The 26,867-nt window shown below is 33.1% G+C and overlaps 1 protein-coding gene across 1 annotated transcript; it reads left to right on the top strand.

Moving 5' to 3' along the window:
• Positions 1-45: 45 nt before the first annotated feature.
• On the top strand, positions 46-26,867 carry LOC143080780 (uncharacterized). The gene is made up of 12 exons (XM_076256809.1): positions 46-343; positions 5,499-5,548; positions 6,834-6,939; positions 7,512-7,632; positions 12,343-12,458; positions 13,026-13,095; positions 16,621-16,715; positions 21,346-21,392; positions 22,419-22,524; positions 23,630-23,765; positions 26,004-26,113; positions 26,651-26,867. The coding sequence occupies exons 1-12, from the start codon at positions 225-227 to the stop codon at positions 26,727-26,729; spliced, it is 1,155 nt and encodes a 384-aa protein (XP_076112924.1). The 5' UTR covers positions 46-224; the 3' UTR covers positions 26,730-26,867.

Here is a 26,867-nt window from a genome sequence, read left to right as displayed (position 1 = left end):
CGTCAGTCATGTGATCAAAGTAAACTGAAACAAACTAAATGATAATATGTAAACATTGGGTGTTTTCTTTGAAGTCCGCGTTTCAATTAGTTGTCGACACGTGCACTGGTGTTCTCATGGAGGTCCGCAATAAAAACCAAAATATCAACCAAAATTATCAGGGTTTAGGCAATGTTTTTTGCTGTTAAAGGGAAGCAACTGCACATTTCCCGCCTAAAGTGTGGATGAAAGTGAAACTAAGGTTGACAATCATGTCTCAAACCAAATCCACATTGAATTTAGTGGTAGCAGCTTGTAAAAGTAGAGGCATAGGTAAAAATGGACAACTTCCATGGAAAATAAGGTATATATATATATATATGCATGATATGAGACAACTCTCCACAAGAGAATGTACAGTATATAACTGCATTTATAAACTATAATGCAAATTATATGTAGACAGCTCTCTCACAAACCATATCACAGTAGAGCTTCTCTCGAAGGCTTTTAAGGGATAAACTTAGCTGTAATAACAATGCTTAAATATTAAAGGAATGTAACTTATTATATGAGACACTTGGGAAGCTTGCCAGAACCTCATTACATGCTTTGGTCATTATTTAAGAAATGATTGATGCAAGCTATACTTTATTGTAGTTTTAACATGGGTAGGCATTATATTCGTGATTATTTTTGCCCGAGCAAATGTGAGGGCTAAAATAACACAAATATAATGCCTACCCATGTTAAAACTACAATAAAGTATAGCTTGCATCAATTATTTCGATTCTGATTAGGACAATTAAGGTAATTTCTATGTTCGATGTGTATAAGGGTAAAACAATTTTGTAGGCTCTTCCATGAACCTCCCTTTTTTGTTTGTAAAGAAGCAAACAGCTGGCACTGTGATTTTTCAGAGGGAGGAGTTTTTGAACAGCCAGCATGAAGAGATGTCGTATCTAGGTCAAATATATGTCAATTTTGGAATGCAACACATTACAGTCATAATAGATAAATTAGCAACAACATGTGCATTATTTAAGAGTTTGGAAGTGTTTTGAAGTTACTGAAATATATTATTAAATGCATGCCAATTTGATAAAATTTATCATTCTGCAGTAGTCAATATATACGCATGTGCTAAAAATATTATTGGATTTAAAGCATTAGTTCATTCACAAAGCGAAAGAAGCACTCATATTAGAATTCTTACAATAAATTAAAATACATTGTAATTAAGCATGATGTATGTCTGAGTAAATGCTTTGGAGTGATATGGAGCAGCTGTGATAACACCCTTTTAAATAGTTATTACAGGCATAGTTATTTCTGTAATAACATATAGGAGTACTATGCAAAATTGACACACTATGAACTGTTATGTCTTTATATAGTTAATTCTATAGTTAAGCATGTTAAGTATACATAAAGTTATAATAGTAATATCAGTAGAACTTGTATACATTTTAACTAAACACGTGATGTATATTGTCCCTTTGATACATGCAACATACATACATTGACATATGTTATCACAGTTCTTTGATTTTTCAGTCCACAATAACAAATGTATATTATTTTTCTGTAGTAACCCTATAAAGTTATATCCTTGACTGACTACAGGTAACACTAAACAAGAGTGCACAGGCTGAAATGTCTTTACTTCTTTACTAACCATTGATATTATGTTGATATATGGTAGTCCTAAATATAAAGATGTAATTCAACTATCACATAAACTTAACATGATCTTAGAAATGAGGTCAAGGTCAGATAGACCAAACTAGAAATACACCTTACAATCATTCAATACACTAAATATAGTTGACCTTTTACTTATAGTTACTAAGAAACAAAGTTAACCAAGAAAACTAAACATTGACCAATGAACCATGCCAGACAGACATGAACACCTTGCAATCAATCTATGCATTAAATATAGTTGACCAATTGCTTATAGTATCTAAGAAACAAACTTAACCATGAAAACTTAACATTGACCAATGAACCACCAAAATGATGTCAAGGTCAGATGATACCTGGCAGACAGATATAGACAGCTTGCAATCCTTCCATACAACATATAAAGGTAACTTATTGCTCTTAAATTATAGTTTTACACTGAGCATTGAACTGTGAAAATGAGGTCAAGGTCAAATAAAACCTGCAAGACTGACATGTACATCATCAATTTTTCCATACACCAAATATAGTTTACCCATATTGCATATAGTATTAGAAAAAACAACCAAAATTCAAAAGCTTTACTTTGACCACTGAACCATGAAAATGAGGTCAAGGTCAGATGACACCTGCCACTTGGACATGTATACCTTACAGTTATTCCATACACCAAATATAGTAGACCTATTGCATACAGTATAGGAATAACAGACCAAAACAGAAAAACTTTACTATAACCACTGAACCATGAAAATGAGGTCAAGGTCACATGAGACCTGCCAGTTGGACAAGGACACCTTACAATCCTTCCATACACCAAATATACTAGACCTATTACTTATAATATCTGAGTTATGGACTTGACCACCAAAACTTAACCTTGTTCACTGATCTATGAAATGCAGTCGAGGTCTATTGAAAACTGTCTGATGGACATGAGGATATTCCAAGATACACACATACCAAATATAGTTATCATTTTACTCATTATAAGAGAGAAATTTAAATTACCAGACCAAATTTTTAACTTTTTTTTCAAGTAGTCACTGAACCATGAAAAAGAGTCAACAACAATGAACATGTGACATGTGTGACAGACAGATTAACTTAATAACGTTAGGCATCTATATACAAAGTATGAAGCATCTAAGTCTTCCACCCTCTAAAATGTCAACCTTTTAAGAAGTTAGTTTAGACCACCGCCCCTTCTGCAGCCAGATCACTTTCCCTATCGGCCTAGCCAAGATCAGATGTGCATTTTGTGTTTCACATGAAGTCAAAAATGAGTATCACCTCAGGGAAAAACTCTTTTGATATTTTGGTTCAAAAATGGTTTAAATTATGAAAAATTGCTATCGTTAGGCTAACACTGGAAGCATTTATATAATTACATGCAGTTTTTGGAAGAAATATTTAATAGACAAAGACAACAAAATATGTTTAGAATTATTGAGTATCAAACATTTTAATTGAAAAAAAAAATGACAAGAACATGTTTAACTCACAGTTATTTCAAACAACAGTAGCTTTCTTTGATCATTAATCTTATTTGATAAAACTGTATCTAAAATTATCTATAAATAACAAAACTTCCAAAAAAAACCTTTCTTTTGGTGTATAGAACATTAAAATAACTTGATGCATATTCCTACAATAAACAATCAAACTTAGCAATACAATTTATATGTTTTGTCTACGGACAAGACATTGTATTCATATTTAATGAAATGCATTATTAAAACCTAATTTTGATATAGCTGAAAATGTTCTCTTGTAAAAAAAAGTATACATTTTATCAGGTTTATCTATCAAATGATGCTTAACTTAGAGGAAAATGGAAATAAATACATTTTGATAATGTCTACAGACAAGACATTTTATTGATATTCAATTAAATGCTTTCAAAGATGATTGTTAAAGTTAAGATTAAAAGTTACTAATTAAATTTTAAGCTGTGTTTTTTAAATTTTGGAAAATATAAAAATGTACCCATAATTCTTTACATATCTCAATAATTTATTGATTAAGCCAAACTGAAGACACATTCTTTTAACTGAAATCCATATATCTGACTGCTTAAAACAATCAAACTATTATTAAAACTCAATTTTGACATAGTTGAATGTGTTCTCTTAAAAAAATAACATACATTTAACTATCAAATTAGATGAAATCAAGGAAATTGGATACAAATATATTGTGGTAATGTCTACGGACAAGACAATTTCAGTTAAAAAAAAAATCTGTTAGAATTAATTGTGACTATATTCATGTTGAAAATACTGAGTTTTAATTTGAATAGATAACTTTCATCACCTATAAATAAGATTTAAGTTCCATAGCAGACAAATAATTGAATTTAATACTTGTTATGTACAAGTGTCTTGTCCGTAGACACTTCCTCATCTGCTGTTAATACTGAAATGCAAAAGATAAAGTAAGAGAGAGAGAAATACTTTTTCTTCATTTGATTTAGTTAATCTTTTAAGGTATGCATCAACTGGAATAAACAATATTGAAGTAAAATAAGGTATGCTTTTTATGACTGATAATCTGACACTTTTTAAAATCCACTCCTGTAAAGTAATTTTACAAAAATTGAGAACACTTAAATTACCATTTATTTATTAAAAATAAGATATTTTTAAGTTTAAACAACACATAGGACTAATTAAGACCCATAAAGCCAAGCAATATTGATAAAAAGACATGTCTACGGACAAGACATGTGTCTACGGACAAGACATTCTGACATATTTTTGAATTTTTTCCTCTATTAATAGATGGTAGAAAAAAAATGTTAGTAGTGTTTTCATATCTACAAAAGAACAGGAACTTAGCAATGCAACATTAATGTAATTATGCTTCCAGTTTACTAGGGAATGCATGTCTACGGACAAGACATTTTTTCACTTTATTTGTATATCCAACTTTGATGGCATAATATCTCCAGCTAGGGTACTGCAATTTTGATAAATGAGGTAGTTTTTGATGATGTATATACTAGAAGAGAAAACAAAACACATAATAGCATAAATTTGATTTATTTTTCTCTTTTATGACTACACTGAGCAAGCTAAAAACAAAAGTACAAAATTTCATAACAAGCGCATAGTATTCAACTTTTTATCATAACTTTGTAACCACTGAAGATTTTTTGTTGCAACAACCAGTAAAAGAAAGAAGAATAAATTGTCTATAACAGAGAACCAATAATGTAGTTCAAATTAAGTTCACTAATTAACTATCAATTGATAAAAACAGGTAAATTTTAAATGAAACAACATAACGTGTAATTTTGCCCATTTTCAGCGTGTATTTTAGTGTTTTTCTTCAAAACGGTAACACCTATACATGATATTTGATATTCATTGTGAAACCCTACATTTTCTTCTTCAGTTCAAAGATGTATTACTTATGTAAAATTTATTTTCTTGTCTTTACAAGCCTATAACATAGACCCAATATGAAATGCACATCTGATCTTGGCTAGGCCGTATGTTGAACTTTCTGGGACAGAACCACAGGCTTGACAAAAAAGATATTGGAACCTGCAATTTCTGTTTGAAATTTGGTCGTCTCAGAAGTAACAAAAGATTATTTCTTATATTGTTTCATTATGTGGGTAATCCTAGCCAGTGCCTTGTAAAGTCAAATTTCTAATCGCAGAATATACATGACAATAAAAAGATAATTCCGCACATTAATGTATACTGAAAATGAATGGCAGAGTTTAATGAGTGAGTTATACACATGTATATCATTTTTAAACATTGAACTCGTCAAATTGCACAAACTTTTGTTTGACTTAACGTTTCAACATTTATTTTCAGGAAAGATATGGACTTTTTCAAAAAGATTACTATGGAAACAAAAGACCCAGGTAAACATATCAAGATTTAGGTCACTTTCATGTTTAGAATATGTATTGCATCACTAAGACTGTCATCTGGCACTGTATTAACACTTTTTTGGAAAGCTTTTTCTGATATTTTCCAACATCAGTCAAGATGGAGAACAGAAAGAAGTGGGTATCTTTCTTTCAGTTTATCTTAAATCTATACAGATTCAGATAGTAGATAGACTAAAAAAGTTTAAACATGCTTCAATGTAAATTAGTGTAGGAATATCATTGTTTTTCACTTTATATGAAGGGAAAGTGTTGACAAAAGATTTACTCTCCTGTATGAAATATTCATAAAATAAGTTTCATATCATCATTAAATCGAGGATGCAGGAGTACTTTAGCTATAGTCATGATAGCAGTCTGCACCAATAGCCACTAACTAGTCTGATGCCCCAGACTAGTAAATATTGATTCGGACTAGTGAAAATTTTCAAAATTTTCTAGTCATAAATGTATGATTTCAATGAAAATTGGAATTTAGTTTGAATACCTATTCCAAATTCTTTCTCATTTATAAAAGTCTTTTTTTGTGATTAATAAAATATGTGGTTATTTTAAATCTTTGTTTTTGTTTAAAAAAAGTGTAAGAAAATTCTTCTTTCTCAGTGGCAAATACATGTATACAGGTATGCAATGGTATTTAATATTGATTTCCCTTATAGCTGAAAAAACATCCGACATCCACCATATTTGAATTGGCTGCAAAAATACTTTAAAAAAAGTTTATAACATGGATTTTAATAGACATGATAAATCATATCCTGAATATTTCCTGAGGTAAAAATTTCCACAAATTGACCTTCACCAGCCCGAATTGATTTCAATGAAAGTGCATGTTTTTTGTTGTCATTTCTTAAACTGATGTTTTGATGCTTTACCTGGAGCTGGTGTGTGATATTGATTAGATATTGATAAGTGCATCTTATAATAACTTGTGACTCTTATTTTATTTTGATTATAAATGTAAAATGTAACCAATGCTTTTCATATTTTAATGTTGTTACAGATTACAATATTGAGGTTCCATATTGACAATTTTCACTTGCTGTTCAGGATTGATGAACCTATAGATATTTAAAATGTTTTAGGACTACCTATACCATGTATACCATTGTATTGTACAAAATCACTTAAAGCTTACTTTTGATTTATCTTTTTTTGCAGATGTAGCTAAAGACAAGAATTATGTAGAGCTCATTATTGAGTGTAGTAAGTTTGGCTGAAGAATGAATCTTGAATTTTTATCCTATTGTTTTTACAGACAAGAAGAATGTTGTGATAATGGGAAGGAAGACATGGGTTTCTATACCAGAGAAGTTCAGGCCCCTGCCTAAAAGAATCAACATTGTACTTAGCAGAGAAATGAAGTAAATATCACATCACTTTTTGTTAGAATAATTTACACTTAAACTAGCTGAAACTGTTAAAGACATTTTATTTGTACCAATTTTGTATATACTACATATCAATTTTCATAGATACTGGTATTGTATGAACTTGAGTAGATAAACATAATGGACTCTTGCAAATATAAGACAATTAAGCAGTTAATGTGTTTATAAATACATAGGAAGAATAAGAAGATATCAATTGCAATTGGCAATAAAATCATGTTAAAATAAAATAAGAAGATGTGGTATGATTGCCAATAACACAACTTTCAGCCAGAGATCATATGACATAAGAAGTTAGTAACAGTTTCATTGTACAGCTTTCAACAATGAACAAAACCCTTACTGCATAGCTATAGATTTATTCAAATTATTCAAAAATTAAAATATGAAAAAATATTGTACTAGTGACCTTAGCAACAGTAAATGTGCAGTCATGCATGATGGTTTCGAAAACTAATGAGTTGTTAAGTCCCTCATTGACTATTTTATGGTATTTGAATTCTTGAATTAGGTATTCTATAATTATTGTCAACCTTATATTACAGAGAAGCTCCACCTGGTGTGTACATAGCCAGAAGTTTTGATGAAGCTATCACCATGGTGAACAAAGACTTGTCAGACAAAGTAGAAGCTATTTATATCATTGGTGGAAGTTCTATATATAAGGTCAATAAACACATTGTATGCTGATATAATTGATAGTTTGATCTCAATATTTTGATTATAATCAAAGCTGTCAAAACTATTAACCGTATCATTATGAAATGTACTGTAAGCGCTGTTTGAAATGTATTTTGTTTAATGTTAACATAAAGCTTGAGTGAGAAACCAGTATTTTTTTTACATAAATTGCCATCCTTGACCTTTGGTCAAAACAATCAACTATAAGAATAGTATTGATAATTTTTGCTTATCAATTTAAGGCTTTTTAAGTCATAAAGCTGTTCATAGTATACTTATGCTGATTTTATGCCAATAGTTTACATTGTTTTATATATATTTTAAAACTTGTCAACCAAGTCTTAGCCAAGAAATACTAATGTTAAGAAACTACTATACCCAGATTTGTCATAAATGTTAATTATGGCCCTGCAACAAAGTTGTCAGGGCCATATAGTTTTACCCTTGTCTGTCATTCTGTCATTCCGCCATTCCATCATTCCTTCATTCTGTCATTCCGCAACAAACCGTTATACAGAGTTTTTTTCTAAAAGCCTGCAGATATTGGAGTGATTTTTGGTATGTGAGTTAACCATAATGAGTTACAGTTCAAGTTTATGCTGATTTTTAGCTCACCTGGCCTAAAAGGCCATGTGAGCTTTTCTCATCACTTGGCGTCCGTCGTCGTCGTCGTCGTCGTCGTTAACAATTTTTCAAACATCTTCTCCTCTGAAACTACTGAATGGATTTGAATGAAACTTAAAATGATTGTTCCTTAGATTATCCTTCACAAAGTGTGTGCTTCGATTTTTGATCCGTCAAAAAACATGGCCGCCGTTACTTAAAATAGAACATAGGGGTCAAATGCAGTTTTTGGCTTATATCTCAAAAACGGAAGCATTTAGAGCAAATCTGACATGGGGTAAAAATGTTCATTAGGTCAAGATCTATCAGCCCAGAAATTTTCAGATGAATCAAACAAACCATTGTTGGGTTGCTGCCACTTAATTGGTAATTTTAAGGAAATTTTGCAGTTTTTGGTCATTATCTTGAATATTATTATAGATGAAGATAAACTGTAAACAGCAAAAATGATCAGCAAAGTAAGATCTACAAATAGGTTAATATGACCAAAATTGTCAATTGACCCCTTAAGGGGTAAATGTCCTTTAATGACAATTTTTCACAATTTGTTCATCATATTTGCTAACTTTAAAAAATCTTCTCCTCTGAAACTGCTGAATGGATTTGGATGAAACTTAGCATGATAGTTCTTTAGATTATCCTGCACAAAGTGTGTGCTTCGATTTTTGATCCGTCAAAAAACATGGCCGCCCTTACTTTAAATAGAAAAAGAGGGACGAAAGATACCAAAGGGACAGTCAAACTCATAAATCTAAAACAAACTGACAACGCCATGGCTAAAAATAAAAAAGACAAACAGAAAAACAATAGTACACACGACACAACATAGAAAACTAAAGAATAAACAACACGAACCCCACCAAAAACTAGGGGTGATCTCAGGTGCTCCGGAAGGATAAGCAGATCCTGCTCCACATGTGGCACCCGTCGTGTTGCTTAAGTGATTACAAATCCGGTAAATAGTCTAATTCGGTAGGTCATATTCATGAAAGGGAAGGGGATTGTAGTTACGACGTAAGGAACATATCCGATATCATTTGTGAAACGGTTATTCCATAACGGTCAACCAACTCGTGATGGCGTCCGTAAAATTTACGAAGGGATGATTTCAACTTCACCATTTGGAACTCTTGGTTTAATAGCTTCCTTGTGAGCAGCAAACCTCTATCAAGAAAATCATGATAGGAAATGCAAGCACGGGAATATCGTATCAATTGGGAGATATATACCCCGTATGCAGGTGCTGCTGGAATGTTGCTACTTAGAAATGGAAAGTTCACAATTGGAAAGCTGAAATCATCTCTTTTGTCGTAAAGTTTTGTTTTCAACCGACCCTCATTGTCAATTTCTAGATGTAAGTCAAGATATGAAGCCGACTTAACTGTATCTGTAGTATCCTTTATCTCTAGTTCGATTGGATAGATGCGTTCCACATAGTCACCAAATTTTGAATTGTTTAGTGAAAGAACATCATCTATATAGCGGAAAGTAGAGTTAAAGGATATTGCTAACTTCTTATCTTTCTTCCTAAGAAGTTCCTGCATGAAGTCAGCCTCATAATAATAAAGAAACAAGTCGGCGAGTAGAGGGGCACAGTTTGTTCCCATTGGAATGCCGACAGTCTGTTGAAAAACACGTCCTCCGAACGTAACAAATATGTTGTCAATCAAGAAATCAAGCATCTTGATAATATCAGTTTCAGAGAATTTTTTGTTTGAATCAGAGTGATTCTTTACAAAGTAGGATTTATCCCTCCCTAAGACAAGATACTTGTATCTACGTTGGCCATTCTTTTTTATGAAGCAAAGTAATATCAACTCTTTTAATTTGTCTTTTAGTTTGGAATGTGGAATACTTGTGTACAGGGTAGAAAAGTCAAATGTTTTAATACTGTTACAAGATGAAAGAGAGTTAGATTGCATGTACTCTAAAAGATCTTTTGAATTTTTAAGTATCCACATCTGATTCACGCCACCTCTAGAATAGGCAGTTTCACAATAACTTTGAAGCCCGTCTTTGATTGCTGATAAAATAGATGTTAATAATTTAGAAAGAGGTTTCGTGGAGCACTTGGAAGACCCAGCAATATACCGTTGTTTGTAAGGACACTTATGTAGTTTAGGTATCCAATACAGTGATGGAAGATCCAGTTCTTCATCTTTGGTTGAAATTCCAAATAGAACATAGGGGTAAGTTTTTGTGTTTTGGTCTGTTTTTCTTATACTATATGCAATAGGTCTACTAAAATTGGTGTATAGAATGATTGTTAGGTGTACATGTCTAGCTGACAGGTGTCATCTAACCTTGACCTCATTTTCATAATTCAGTGGTCAAAGTTAACTTTTTTAGTTTTGGTCTATTTTTAGCTCACCTGGCCCGAAGGGCCAAGTGAGCTTTTCTCACCACTTGGCGTCCGTCGTCCGTCGTCGTCCGTCGTCGTCGTCCGTCGTCGTCGTCGTTAACAATTTACATTTTGAACTTCTTCTAGAGAACCACTGAATGGAATGGAACCAAACATGGCATGAATGTTCCTTATGAGGTGCTGACCAAGTGTTGTTACTTTGTAGCCGATCCATCATCCAAGATGGCCGCCAGCGGGGGACTTAGTTTAACATAGGACCCTATGGGAAATGCATACAAATGACTTCTTTTAGAGAACCACTGAATGGAATGAAACCAAACATGGCATGAATGTTCCTTATGAGGTACTGACCAAGTGTTGTTACTTTGTTGCCGATCCATCATCCAAGATGGCTGCTAGCCGGGGACTTAGTTTAACATAGGACCCTATGGGAAATGCATACAAATGACTTCTTTTAGAGAACCACTGAATTGAATGAAACCAAACATGGCATGAATGTTCCTTATGAGGTGCTGACCAAGTGTTGTTACTTTGTTGCCGATCCATCATCCAAGATGGCCGCCAGCAGGGACTTAGTTTAACATAGGACCCTATGGGAAATGCATACAAATGACTTCTTTTAGAGAACCACTGAATGGAATAAAACCAAACATGGCATGAATGTTCCTTATGAGGTGCTGACCAAGTGTTGTTACTTTGTTGCCGATCCATCATCCAAGATGGCCGCCAGCCGGGAACTTAGTTTAACATAGGACCCTATGGGAAATGCATATAAATGACTTCTTTTAGAGAACCACTGAATGGAATAAAACCAAACATAGCATGAATGTTCCTTATGGGGTGCTGACCAAGTGTTGTTACTTTGTAGCCGATCCATCATCCAAGATGGCCGCCAGTGGGGGACTTTTGAATGAAATTAAACATGTTCCTTTCCTTATCAATGAGGTTGTGTTGTCACTTTTAGCCAAATTTTATATTTTTTCATATGATTTCAAAAACCCAAGTAGAATCAGGTGAGCGATACAGGCTCTTGAGAGCCTCTAGTTTTAATACTTTATGCATTAGGTCAACTATATTTGGTGTATGAAAATATTTTATGATCTATATGTCGGTTACGCAGGTTTTATTTGAACTTGACCTCATTTTCACAGTCCATTGCTAAGTTTTAAGTGTTTGTGTTTTGGTCTCATTTTTTTTATTTATAAACAGTAAGTCATATATATTTGTAATATTGAAGAATTGTTAGCTGTACATGTTTGCCTGGCATGGTTCAATATGTTCAATAAGGCATTGTTTACCAGGTGAGCGATTCAGGCTCTTGAGAGCCTCTTGTTTATATGCTAGACTACCTTCATGTTTGTGTCCACATGTGTCGTTGAAACTGCAGATTTTTCAACTTTTTGAGACGGGGCCATTTGTGTTGTTTCGACACATCTAGTTTTAGTAACATTTTTGGTACTTTAAGATTGAAAAACAGAATGAAAAACAGAGGAGCAAACTTTTGACTTTTCAGTTGTATGACTAAGTTATATATTGAAATATAAGATTTACAAGAAAGATTTAAAAAAAAAAAATGGTATAGTCATGATCATGTAGTAAAAATGAACAAAAACAAATTGCAATGAAATTTAGCATCAACATTTTACATACATTTTAATCTCCTGGAAATTTAAATTTGTCTTAAAAACTTCACATGTTTATCTTTTTAGGCAGCAATGGATTCAGACTATAATATAAGAATATTCTTGACCAAGATTTTAGCAGATTATGATTGTGATACATTCCTTCCACAGTTTGATGAGAACCTATACAAGATTATAGAAAAGTGAGTAATTAAAGAATTATAATTGATGAAGGATTTTTAACATTTGTTTAAGGGATGATAACCTCTATGTGACTGGCAGTGGGGTCTTCTTTTCTATTGGTGCCTTATGAAAATGTATACAGAGCTTTTTGTTCTTGATAACCATAGAAAGCAATTAGTCACAAAGCTTCCTTGTATGGTATTACTATGGTTATTATTACCTTGGTGATAATTCGGCATCCAACAGTAAGCATTCAATATCTTTTTTGATATATGAACCTAATTACACTTGGAATAAATTGGTCTGCAAGAAATAAGCATTTTGTTAATATAACTTGGAACATGTACATAATCAAAATAACTAACTATGTCATTCAATGAAAAAATTAGAACACATGGTCAATGAAGCAAGATCATTGATATCTAGGTGTAATCTCATACAAACAGTTTAAAGGAGGTTAGTATCAGTATGTTGACAAACATTTCAAAAGTAAGATCCAAATATATTATAAATTCTTCCTCAAAACTAGAATGTTGAATTTTGTATGTATAAAAAAAATGAATATATCGTTTTGCTTATAATTACAGTTATGAAGGAGTCCCAACGGGAACACAGACTGAAAAGGATATAGACTTTATTTTTGAAGTTTATGAAAAGGTCAGCTAATTAAAACTATCTTCCATTGCTGTTGTTCATATTCATATCACCAATCTTCATTTCCACTTCATTGCATTGTATGGTGATAAGATTTTCCTCACAAAGGTGTTGCTATTATAGAACTATAAAGGACTGTTAATAACATTTAGCCATCTTTAGATATAAATATTGTATGTTGTTTATGATAAAGATTATTGTTTGTTATCATTGTTTGCCTTTTAATTTTATTTACATGCACCATATATTATTTCTTTACCTATAAATAGAAACACTAATTGCTGATTGTTATTGAAGCCTCTGTCTCACTCAATATGTCTATATGCTGTGTTTCTTTGTTACTTATGACATGGCTCTGTACTTATACATCCTATCATTGTGTTGTCATGGTTATTGTGCCATGGTAAATGTTTGTTTATATATTTGTTTGATTTTATAGTGATTAAAATAATAACACACTGTTGACAAGTGAGAGGTTTAGCTAGCTATAAAACCAGATTTAATCAAACATTTACTACATAAGAAAATGCCTGTACTAAGTCAAAAATATGACAGTTGTTATCCATTCGTTTGATGTGGTTAAGCTTTTGATTTTGCCAATTTCCTTGGAGTTCAGTATTTTTATGATTTTACTTTTTACAATCATTTTAATACAAGAGGCTTTTCACACTGAATCTTTTACACAGTACAAAGTGTTATTTCTTATTTGAACCACTTATTTCAGTTTCACCCGTTTCTTTAATTTGAAATATATGTTATAACAATTAAATTGTCAAAGACAACTTATTCCATAACTTATTACATAAATAAATAATACATTCCTATTCTAAATCAAATTCATACGGTTTAATACAAGGGCAGTATGTCAATAAACTCATCATAGATACCAGGACCAAATTTTGTAACTACACCAGACATACGTTTCGTCTACAAAAGACTCATCAGTGACGCTCGAATCAAAAAAAGTTAAAAAGGTCAAATAAAGTGTGAAGTTGAAGAGCATTGAGGACCAAAATTCCTAAAAGTTTTGCCAAATACAGCTAAGGTAATCTATTCCTGAGGTAGAAAAGCCTTAGTATTTCAAAATTCAAAAGTTTTGTAAACAGTTAATTTATGAATATGACCATATCAATGATAATTTATGTCAGCACAGAAGTACACATGCATTATAATTAAATATATATTTTGGAATGATTGGAACACCAATATGATGTGATCAGGGTAGCTTCTCAATCTGAATACAATTTAGGTCTCAATGCCTATCAAGTCTATATAAAAGAATGGAGAATGTGTCAAAAAGACAAAAAACCCTATCAAAAAGAGCAGAAAACAGCCAGAGGTCACCAAAGGGTCTTCAAAGCAGGGAGAAAATTCTGTACCAGGAGTCCCCCCTCCCCCTTTAAACAATTAAGTATTCTATTTCAGCAAAAGGGATGCCACACTATACTCCGAAACATACAAATATATAAACCAAAATGCAAAGAAAACATGAGATTAACAAAGGCTATATAAATATGCAGAAATGAACGTAAATAAGTTGGTTATAAAATCTTTAGAGAAGTTGGTTTTATGTGTTTACTGGCTAGTTTTTGTCTTATTAAATAAGTGTTTTAAATTTTTGTAGTTGAAAACCCTGCTTCTACATGATATCAAACTACTATGAATTCATATAACAGAATTATATGATACTTTGTAGCTAATAAGGACACTAGATGTAGATACTCTCAAGAAATTATGATTCCTTGACTTTTTATACAGTTATATGAGTTATGAGTTTTTGGACTTAGGAATTTTGACAAGGGACTGTAGGGGCCTGGGGGTATGTGAGTGTATGCACAAAGGTTCTTTTATTTCATATGAAAATTCCCCTATTCCTTCACACAAAACATTCATATTCAGTTATTTCAGTAACAAGCTGAGAAACTACAATGAAAATAGTTTCAGAAAGTAATTCCTATTCTTTATATATATTTTTTTAAAACTTTCTACTTCAAACTTTATGCAATTAACTAAAATATTTAAAAATTGCAATTTAAAAAAATAAATTTTACAAATGTAGTGAATAAACTCATCATAGATACCAGGACTAAATTTTATATATATGCCAGACGCGCATTTCGTCTACAAAAGACTCATCAGTGACGCTCAAATCCAAAAAAGTTAAAAAGGCCAAATAAAGTATGAAGTTGAAGAGCATTGAGGACCAAATTCCTTAAAATTTGCCAAATACAGCTAAAGTAATCTATGCCTGAGGTAGAAAAGCCTTAGTATTTCTAAAAATTCAACATTTTGTAAACAGTATATAACAATATCAATGATAATTCATGTCACCGTTAATTTATGAATATAACAATATCAATGATAATTCATGCCACCGTTTGCTCTATCAAGCCCATCTAAGTCTAACTACTGAGAAATTGCTCATCATTCTTGAAATCATACAGTTATGTGACTAACAAACCATTCAGTAGTGCTAGTATGTATGTATCATTATGTACCCATTGTGACTAACTTGCACCATAGTTCAGATGTAATTCTATTTCACAATATAATATTCTTCAATCAGTATTTTATTGGCTTTCTTTAACATTATGTCATTGGTTTTTAAAAGTCTCATCAGTGATATATATTCTTATACATAATGGCCATGTATGGAATTAACACCATTTTCTAGGGATCTACAAGCTAGAGCATCTTGACATTCGCTATAAAGCCTCTTTTGAGCATGCTTTACAAAGTGATATATTCTCATATTCATTGCTCCTCCGAATACTTACATTTCTCTACATACAAGAAAGATACATGTCCCCATATTTTACTACTGAACTACCTAACATAGCTCCCTGAAGTTTGGTATCAAGCTTTATGTGAGCAGTTCCTTATATAGAAAATGGTAGATTAGTCTTGGTTTATTAGTTAGCTATACCTCTCACTTGAATGACAGTCGCACAGAAATCCATTATATTGACAATAGTGTGTGAGCAGAACAAACATACCTACCGTAGCTCCCTGAAATTTGGTATCAAGCTTTATGTGAACAGTTCCTTATATAGAAAATGACAGATTAGTCGTGGTTTATTAGCTATACCTCTCACTTGTATGATAAGCGCACAGATTTGCATTATATTGACAATAGTGTGTGAGGAAAACAAACAGACATAATAGGCCTATATATATAATTTTGAATATATAAATTTGCTATGCAGTTCCTATGTAAATCAAAATTTATTGCTAGGAGATAATACTTTGTAACAAGAAATCTGGTAAACAATTCGGGGTAGGACTGTGGTAGGTTTACCACAGTGCTTTCATTCATAACATCGTTACATATTTCAACATACACAACATTCATATAGTATAAATATTTGTTTTTTTTAAACATCAAACTCCACTAAAAAAAGTGTGCACACAGTAATAATTTGATAGTTTTGCTTGATTGATTTCCTTGGGAGTCATTACTAAGACAAATCATTGCGTGATTCCACGAACAAATAAAAATGATCAGAAATGCATGTTTCTTTCCATTAGAAAGTGAACCAGGTGTGTGAATTTGCTATCATGGCAGCAATGTGTAGCAACAGAGGAATTGGAATGAACAACAAACTTCCCTGGCCATGTATAGCGTGAGTGTGTTGTCACCTGTTTTGTGTGCATGTTTTCTACACATAGCTAGCTCATACTCTTCTTATACTTTGTCACTTAGCTACGATGTAAAATCTTTCCTCTTCACCCTTTCTTAGCTATAAAGAGCTTATGGTTTCTTTAAAAGAGCAGTTTTGATGTCCCTATTTGATCAAATACACTCATTTTGATAGCAAATGTTTGATATTGGAAATTCCTTTGCCAACAACAACTCTAAAAATGATTAAAGAAGTTCTATGGGTATAAAACCTTTCAATGGGCACTAGCTACGAGATATAGATAAAAAATAAAACATGTATTTATTTTGTTCAATCATTAATGAAAGCGAAATAATGAAGAATTTAGCAGCTAATTTTATTCAGTTTGGTCAAAATAAACAAAAAAATTTGCTCATAAATTAATTTTTTTCAAGCAATTTTTGACCTCATTAAATCTGTATTGATGTGAACTTCAATTGAACCTCTTAGCTAGAGCTGGGTTACGCGTAACTAGGCTTACCAGTCGTCTTAACTACAATGCACTTGACATGCTGATACATAATTTCTGTTTTTTGCATCGGAAATAGTTCATTTAAGACTTTTTTATTTGGATGTTTAAGTATGTTATTAGTCGAATATGAGAATTTGAGTCAAATTGGTGAACAGAAATTTGACAGCTAGTGCCCCTGATAAATACGAATAATGGAATTCACATCTTCCTGGTTTGAAACTGAATGAAGTTTACAGAGGAGTAGCATTTTACAAGAAATTTATGTATGGTTTTTGAAACAATTTTTCAAACACTTCAGTTAATCATAGATTCAATGAAAACTACAGAAATAGACAAAAACTTGGGGTTTGTGCTTACATGAAATTAAACGCCGACTGTAACCTGTGAAGCAGGATCTTGCTTACACTTCTGAAACCCCCACCCGAGGTGTTTGGTGGGGTTTGTGTTGACTGGTTCTTAGTTGTTTTCTATGCCGTGTTTTGTAACCACCCGAGGTGTTTGGTGGGGTTTGTGTTGACTGGTTCTTAGTTGTTTTCTATGCCGTGTTTTGTAACCACCCGAGGTGTTTGGTGGGGTTTGTGTTGACTGGTTCTTAGTTGTTTTCTATGCCGTGTTTTGTAACCACCCGAGGTGTTTGGTGGGGTTTGTGTTGACTGGTTCTTAGTTGTTTTCTATGCCGTGTTTTGTAACCACCAGAGGTGTTTGGTGGGGTTTGTGTTGACTGGTTCTTAGTTGTTTTCTATGCCGTGTTTTGTAACCACCCGAGGTGTTTGGTGGGGTTTGTGTTGACTGGTTCGTAGTTGTTTTCTATGCCGTGTTTTGTAACCATCCGAGGTGTTTGGTGGGGTTTGTGTTGACTGGTTCTTAGTTGTTTTCTATGCCGTGTTTTGTAACCACCCGAGGTGTTTGGTGGGGTTTGTGTTGACTGGTTCTTAGTTGTTTTCTATGCCGTGTTTTGTAACCACCCGAGGTGTTTGGTTGGGTTTGTGTTGACTGGTTCTTAGTTGTTTTCTATGCCGTGTTTTGTAACCACCCGAGGTGTTTGGTTGGGTTTGTGTTGACTGGTTCTTAGTTATTTTCTATGCCGTGTTTTGTAACCACCCGAGGTGTTTGGTGGGGTTTGTGTTGACTGGTTCTTAGCTGTTTTCTATACCGTGTTTTGTAACCACCCGAGGTGTTTGGTAGGGTTTGTGTTGACTGGTTCTTAGCTGTTTTCTATACCGTGTTTTGTAACCACCCGAGGTGTTTGGTGGGGTTTGTGTTGACTGGTTCTTAGTTGTTTTCTATGCCGTGTTTTGTAACCACCCGAGGTGTTTGGTGGGGTTTGTGTTGACTGGTTCTTAGTTATTTTCTATGCCGTGTTTTGTAACCACCCGAGGTGTTTGGTGGGGTTTGTGTTGACTGGTTCTTAGCTGTTTTCTATGCCGTGTTTTGTAACCACCCGAGGTGTTTGGTGGGGTTTGTGTTGACTGGTTCTTAGTTGTTTTCTATGCCGTGTTTTGTAACCACCCGAGGTGTTTGGTGGGGTTTGTCTTGACTGGTTCTTAGTTGTTTTCTATGCCGTGTTTTGTGTACTGTTGTTTACTTTTGTACGTTTTTCCTTTTTTGCCATAACATTGTCAGTTTGTTTTTGACTTTCAAGTTCAAGATCCATTTGGTATCGTTTGCCCATAAGGGTATTATATTATTGGAAATGTACCAGAATAACTTTGCAAGCAGGACTCTTGTTTCTCGAATCCCTCAAAAAGTACAAAGTAGGCTTTTGGTTTTTTGTCGAGCCTGTGACCTCAATTTCATGGTTCAGTGGTTATAATTATGTTTATGTGTTTCGGACTGTTTTTTTTGTATACTATATTTTGGATATGGAATGATTGTAAGGTATACATGTCCAACTGGCAGGTGTTATCTGACCTTGACTTCATTTTCACGGGGGGAGGGGGGGGGGGGGTCTCTTCCACAGATCAGTAGTCAAAGTTAAGTTTTTTTCAATATGTCAATTATATTCGGTGTATAGAAATATCTTACGCTGTTCATGTCTGTCTGGCATGTTTTATCTGACCTTGACCTCATTTTCATATTGGTCAATGGTTAGTTTTCGTGGTTAACTCTAATTCTTAGCAATAGGTGAACTATATTTAGTGTATTAAATGAATGTAAGGTGTACATGGATGTCTATGAATTTGACCTCATTTTCTTGGATCATGTTAAGTTTATGTGATAGTTTAGTAAAGCTCTATATTTAGGACTATCAACATAATATCAATGATTAGTAAAGAAGGCGAGACATTTCAGCGTGTACCTTTGTTATTAAAAAGTTGCATGTTGCATGTACTTCCAGAAATACCGAACCAATATTATATTGTATTATATAACATGTCTTTAATGCTTCCAAGAAACATGGTAAGGACATTGTCTGTGTTCCTTGGTCTTATTTTCACGGTTCAATTATAAAAACAAACAAGAATGTGTCCATAGTACACGGATGCCCCACTCGCACTTTTATTTTACATGTTCAGTGGACCGGGAAATTGGGGTCAATATTTTATTTGGAAAGATCATATCATTGGGAACATGTGTACTAAGTTTCAAGTTGATTGGACTTCAAATTCATCAAAAACTACCTTGACCAAAAACTTTTAACCAAAACTTTAACCTGAGCTTCGCACTATCTTTTCTTTGTTCAGGAAACCGTGAAATTGGGGGTCAATATTTTAATTTAGCATTAGAATTAGCAAGATCATATCACAGGGAACATGTGTACTAAATTTCAAGTTGACTGGACTTCAACTTTATCAATAACTACCTTGACCAAAAACTTTAACCTAAAGTGTATGCATGCATGGGACGGACAAACGAACGAACGGAGGCACAGACCAGAAAACATAATGCCCCTCTACTATCGTAGGTGGGGCATAAAAATCATACTATCACTTGAAGTTTTTGGTGTTGTAATAGGACTTCCTTTAGTATATATGTATATTCATTTCAAGGTATGGTATACATGTCTATCAGGGTAAAGTTACAAGGGTCGTTTCTTAGTTATAAGTAATAGGTATAATTCATGCGTATTTTTTTCCCTGACAGGATTCGTCTGAATTTAAAAAGAGGGTGATATATTCCAAATGAATATACTCTAAATCAAATGTCGTAGACAAACTGACGAAAAGACAAACAAACAACAGTCTACAAAATAAAATACAACATATAGAATTGAAAACCGAGCTAGACGAACCCAACCAACAAAATGAACCTACAAAACTCATTATCGTTTAGTTTCCTTTATCACCGGATATGTTTCAAGTTACTTTGAGTAATACGTCAATTATATTTGGTGTCGAGAATGATTGTAAGGTGTTCATGACCGTCTGCCAGGTTTTGTGTGACCTAGAACTTTTTTTAATGCTTATTGATTATGTTACGTTTGTGTAATACATGTAGTTTGAACTCGATATAAGATACTCTTCCAGCATAAATTCAATCTTAATCAGTGAAGCTGGCGAGGCATTTCAAATTTGCACCCCGTTTCTATTCAGTTGTAAAGGAGTTCAATATAACAAGATATGTTTTGACACTAAATGTTTGTATTCTTTTTATGTGTTTGAGCTTTTGATTTTGCCATTTGATTAAGGACTTTACGTTTTGAATTTTCCTGAAAGTTCGGAATATTTTGTTTATTGTACTTTGTCTCCGGAGGAACTAGTTGACCTTGAAATGTGAAAAGTTCTCAAGGCTGGGCGGTTGGAAGCTAACTTTAAAATGCGGAAGATTGCAAAGAACTGGTTAGATAAATGCCTACTATGATAAACTTGAAGCTGGTTACTTTCAAGTATCATTGCTAAAGTCAAGCGGCAACAGTGAACCGTTGTTTGAAATCAGGTAATACGATTAGGAACAGAGAAATTAATCTAACGGAGGGAAACTGAGGAAATCAAATAAGCTCTAAAAAAAGAAAGACCCGATGCGACTTTTGTTATGCATGGTTTACACGCCATTGTAATTTACACACAGTAAAAATATCACAGACTGGAATAGGACACGTGCAAACGGTACAATAACATATCATGATACCATATTCCTTGATTTGTCATATAATGAACAATTGGTTGAAATACTTTTTTTCAGGAAAGACTACGAATATTATACACAGAAATGTAGTCCAACCATTAAAGGTAAGATATTCGGAAGAAATGTGAATTATTGCATCCTGTTGGTTGATGCAGATAATTTAGATAATTGATTTAAAGATTGATGTGTAACGATGTACATCATCATTAGTAAAAACAAACCCTGCAGCACAAAGTTTGGTTGCAGTTGCGTCTTTTGTATTAAAGAAATTATTCTGTTTTCTTTACTTGAAAGATCTTCAGAAACTGCTTCAAACGTTTGATTGATATTATGCTTCCATCATCATAGAATTGTCTTACTGAAAATGCTGTTTTTAAGCCGATCTAAAATTCAAGCTGGTGATCCTGACATTAGGTTCTTAAGGAGATACATGTAAAATAATGTTATAGAAAACTGCTTCATAGACTTGACTATTAAGCATGCTAAAACTTTCATTCGATGATGATTGAAAATCAAAACTGTATGTTACATTGGACATTGTCGAAATCACACGTATTTGCATCTTAGAAATTATCGCACAGATTGTAGAAAAACTATTAATTATTGATGCAGTCATTATCATGCCTCCGTGATTTCAGTTTAGGATGTCGAACCAAGTTCTAGAAGAGGCCTGACTGCGGAACACATTCTAAGATTCGGAACACATTCTAAGATTCGGAACACAATCTAAGATTCGGAACACGATCTAAGATTCAGTCATTACGCCATTTGTTTGCTGATGAATATTGCTTTATTTTTTCACAAATTAAATCAATACGATTCATTGTTACATCCCCTAATAATGGTTTTGGTTTTTGGATGATTTGATCCTCATCATGGTTGCCTTCACAAAACTTATAGTTTTAAATAGATTTCATTCAAAATACATACGTGAGTCAAATTTAAAACTTTACCAGTTTCAAATAAATCCAGACAGCCAATCACAAGTTATGAATGCTCACTATTCTCTTGTTTAATGCTTTTACGTGAATGATAACTAAACAAATGTCAGCATGCTGTAATCTGCATATATGCTCAATCGTAAATTGCATAAATGCAATCATTGACAAATAGTATCTAACATTTTACAGGAAAATACACAGTGGTGATAAAAGGGCGAATGACATGGGAAAGCACTAAAGGTTTGGAACGGACACACCCTGGCTATCTGAACGTCATTATTTCTCATTCCAAAAGGTAAGGATGTATGAACTTTAGGCTTGTTCAAGGTTAAAAATAATAAAATGGAATTAAAAAAATATAGAAAATTTTGAAAAACCTTTTTATTAAAGATAATTTTCAATTTCACATACTTTTCGAGTACACCAGATTTTCGATACTGACCTTTTGACTAAATAATTGGATTTTTTTCTCATTAAATTTAGCATTTAGATAGTGGGGAATTATGTTAATACATATCTGGGATAAAACGAACGGTTTAATGAGAAAATGTGAACAAAAAACTTTTGTTTTTACATAGTTAGACCGTGCTAATTTCAGGAGGATAAAATGAAACGAAAGGATTATAATTTTGACAATTTTATTGATTGATTGATTGTTGGTTGCTTACCGTCCAGTGGCAAATATTTCATGCATTTTCAGGACGAGAACAAGTTCACAATAAATACTATAGGTATATGGAAAATGAGGGTATATTGGATAGGGACAGAAATTTTGCCTTGCAACAGGCCACCTACGGACCCCTTAAAGAGTTGTTGCAAGGGTTCTTAACGTGCAAAGAGCGTGGCACACTCCTTACACGAGGCATCGGATTTAACGTCTCCAATCTGACTGGACGTGGCTGCGAACTTAATACATCCCGCACAGCCAAACGGACACCCAACTTCGGCAAGCGTTTTACTGCCATATTTCCATTCCCCAGTCACCATTAGTGACCATATTTCTATTCCCCAGTCACCATTGGGACAATTTTATCTATTATGTCTGTTTTGTTTATGCATCGTTGTAAATGTAATGGAATTTGATGCGACTGTCATACAAGTGAGAGCTTTATCTCTATAAAGCCGGGTTCAATCCATATTTTTCTACATTTGAAAATGCCTGTACCAAACCAGGAATATGACAGTTGTTATCCATTCGTTTGGTGTGTTTTATCATTTGATTTTGCCTTTTGATTAGGGACTTTCCGTTTTGAATTTTCCTCAGAGTTCAGTATTTTTTGTGTATTTACTTTTTACAATGAAACAAGAGTGAATATGGATTGTGATTGGCTAATGTTTTAGTATCGATTGATACAGGGACTGGGAGATACCGTAACATAGTTTTTTTTTACATTCAACAGGGATCAACTAGAATCCGATGAGTATGTAAATAAAGTTACAGACAACTTAGATACAGCCTTGATATATGCAAATACATTAAAACAAGAAGGAAAATGTGAACGAGTATGGGTGTTAGGTGGACAAAAAGTATATGATGTAAGTATAAACTTTGACAATTGGGTATTTTTTGGGGGCAAAAGTACATGATGAAAGTATAAACATCGACAAATGTTTTTTGTTTTTGTTTTGTTTTTGTTTTGTTTTTGTTTTTTTTTTTTTTGGGGGGGGGGGGTAGATGATGAAAGTATAAACATTGGAAAATTGGTGTTTTTTTTAGTGGAAACATATATCATATAAGTGAATTCACCGACAAAAGTATGTATTGTAAGTATAAACATTGAAAAAAGGGTGTGTGTGAGGGCGACAGTATATGATGTAAAAATAAAGATTGAGAAAGTTATTTGGTGTTATGTGTTATGTGGTCAAAAGGTATTTGATGTAAGTCTTATGAAATGGGAACGAGTATGCCAGGGTGTTTTGAAGATGGGAAAAACGTTTATGAGGTAGGTCTATACATTGACAAATAGTTGTTATACTTAAAAAAAAATATATGATATAAATATCAAAATAGACATACACGCTAAATGATAAAACATTTACTTTACAAAAAACTAAGTTAACATAAGGCAATATCTAGTCCTTTGTCTATGAATATTTGCTCAAGTCAAATCCTTGTTACCGTATGTAAAATATTAAGAACTTCCTACGCTGTTGGGTAGAGGATGATTTAGAGTTGGACATATCAGATCACTAATAATTGATCATTATTGAAGAAGAGATGTTGTTATTTACATATTATGTGGATTATTGTATGTCTGGATTAATTACTGTCTTGTTGATATTTACACCGCATCCATCGGATTTCTTTCAAACTCAAAACTGCATTGCTCATTACCGTAAACTTGACCTTTACAGTAAGATAACTTCGTTGATTATAATAAGTTTTTGATGATTTTGTATTCTTTTCAACGCAAATTGTGTTTTTCACTTACCCCATGTTTGAGACTTCTCTTTATGGTAGATATAGCTTCTTTTACGACCCTGCATCGCCATTTAAGACAATTTGAAACAATTCATGTAGTAATTATGCAAAAATTGTAGGTAACTTGTTACTGAAATCAAATGTTACCAAAAACAAAAATCGCTTTTTCTTGATTTACTTTAACCAAGAACCAAACAAGAATGTGTCCATAGTACACGGATGCCCCACTCGCACTATCATTTTCTGTGTTTAGTGGACAATGAAATTGGAGTAAAAACTCTTATTTGGCATTTAGATTAGAAAGATCATATCACAGGGAACATGTATACTAAGTTTCAAGTTGATTGGACTTCAACTTCATCAAAAACTACCATGACCAAAAACTTTAACCTGAAATTTGCACTATTGGGATCGAAACACTAATTTGGCATTAAAATTAGAAATATCATATCATAGGGCAATGTGTACTGAGTTTCAAGTTGATTGGATTTCAACTTCATCAAAAACTACCTTGACCAAAAACTTTAACCTGAAGCGGGACGAATGGACGGAAGGGCAGACGGTCGGACGAACGTACGGACGGACGCACAGACCAGAAAACATAATGCCCCTCTACTATCGTAGGTGTGGCATAAAAAGCCAAATACTTGATAGCCAGAATGTATGAATACCTAAACAGTTGAAGAGCTTTATGAAACAAAAGGTCCGAAAAATAGCCAAATCCATCTATTATCAACTTTGCCAGAGGGAGTTGAAATCTTAGTTTTTTTTTATAATTTCAAAATCTTGAAACGGACAGTTTCAGAAATTTTTGTTATAAACTATGTCAGTACCGAAGTTGTTTGGCTGATTTTTGGTATGTCAGTTACCCATGATAAGTTACAGATCAAGGTTAAGGTTGATTCCGCTCCGCTGATTTTGCCGAAAATAAGGTTTACGACTTGGAAAATTGTTTAAAATCACAGTTATCTATACGCCTTCAGATTTTGAGCTGATTTTTGATATGTGAGACTACCATCATGTTTGTGTCCACATGTGTTGGTGAAATTGCAGATTTCTCAACTTTTTGAAACGGTACCATTCGTTTCGTTTCGACACATCTAGTTAAATATATCTTCATAATGAACTCTCAGATCCGGATATATGAGAGCCAAACGAAACAGTTAAATAGTTATATAAGGTTCACAAATAATACAATTTTAGTCAAAAATGAGGGATTCCTTATAACTTTTATCTTGATATTAGTCAAATTTATAACACTTCAGTTTGTAAGCCTTTTTATTTTGGAATGCAAATGAAGGCATCATACTTGATTTCAAGGTCAAGGTCTAATGTGTCATTTAATATTTTAGGATGCAATACACCACCCATGTTGTAAGAAAATATACCTCACAGAAATATACAAGAACTTCCCAAGTGATACATCCTTTCCTCCAATACCAAGCTGTTTCAAGGAAACTGGGTATGTTTTTGAGGTTTTACATTTGCAGAATAAATAATATGTGCATAACAAGTGCGTTGGAAGTGAGGACACAAAGTTGTTTAGTCAGAACAATTATAAGCGGAACTCTGTTTACATACAACATTAGTTAACGTTTTAAAAAGGTAACAAGTAAAATCACAAAAAAAGACAAAAGATTCAATAAATTAATAACATAATAGTTGACTTGCATTGCCAATTCTGCTTTAAAGACTTCATTTGGTCAACTTGAAAATATTCATCTAAAAGAAGGGCGAAAGATACCAAAAGAACAATCAAACTCATACTAGTAATCGAAAATAAACTGACAACGATCGTCGACATGCATATGACTTAATGCAGTATTAGTGGTAGGGACAGTTATATTGAATGATTCTTGGTGAAATAAGGCACAGTTTATGAAAATAGACGTTACCATTTCTCCTTGTTAATTGCATGAATTTTCTAACTATGCTTTTAATGTTCTTATTAACATTTTCGCCTACTAATATCTTTATATCTATGAAATTTATGTTACAGGGAGTCAGGAGTTGACCCAGACATTCAGGAAGATAATGGATTACAATTCCAGTTTAAAGTGTTCACACGAACAGAATAGATTTATCATTTACTTTTAATATTGTCTTTTGATTTACTTGATTTATAGAAATGCTCACCTGGTTCATTAAAACTGGTACCTTTAATGTTATTGTATTATCCAGTCGTCTTACATGTGCAATAAAATAAATATGTATTA

Source organism: Mytilus galloprovincialis, chromosome 6, assembly GCF_965363235.1.
Source record: "Mytilus galloprovincialis chromosome 6, xbMytGall1.hap1.1, whole genome shotgun sequence".
In the NCBI taxonomy this organism is placed as follows: Eukaryota; Metazoa; Mollusca; class Bivalvia; order Mytilida; family Mytilidae; genus Mytilus; species Mytilus galloprovincialis.
Note: the sequence above shows the minus strand (reverse complement) of the source record. Positions and strands in the feature narration are given on the sequence as shown.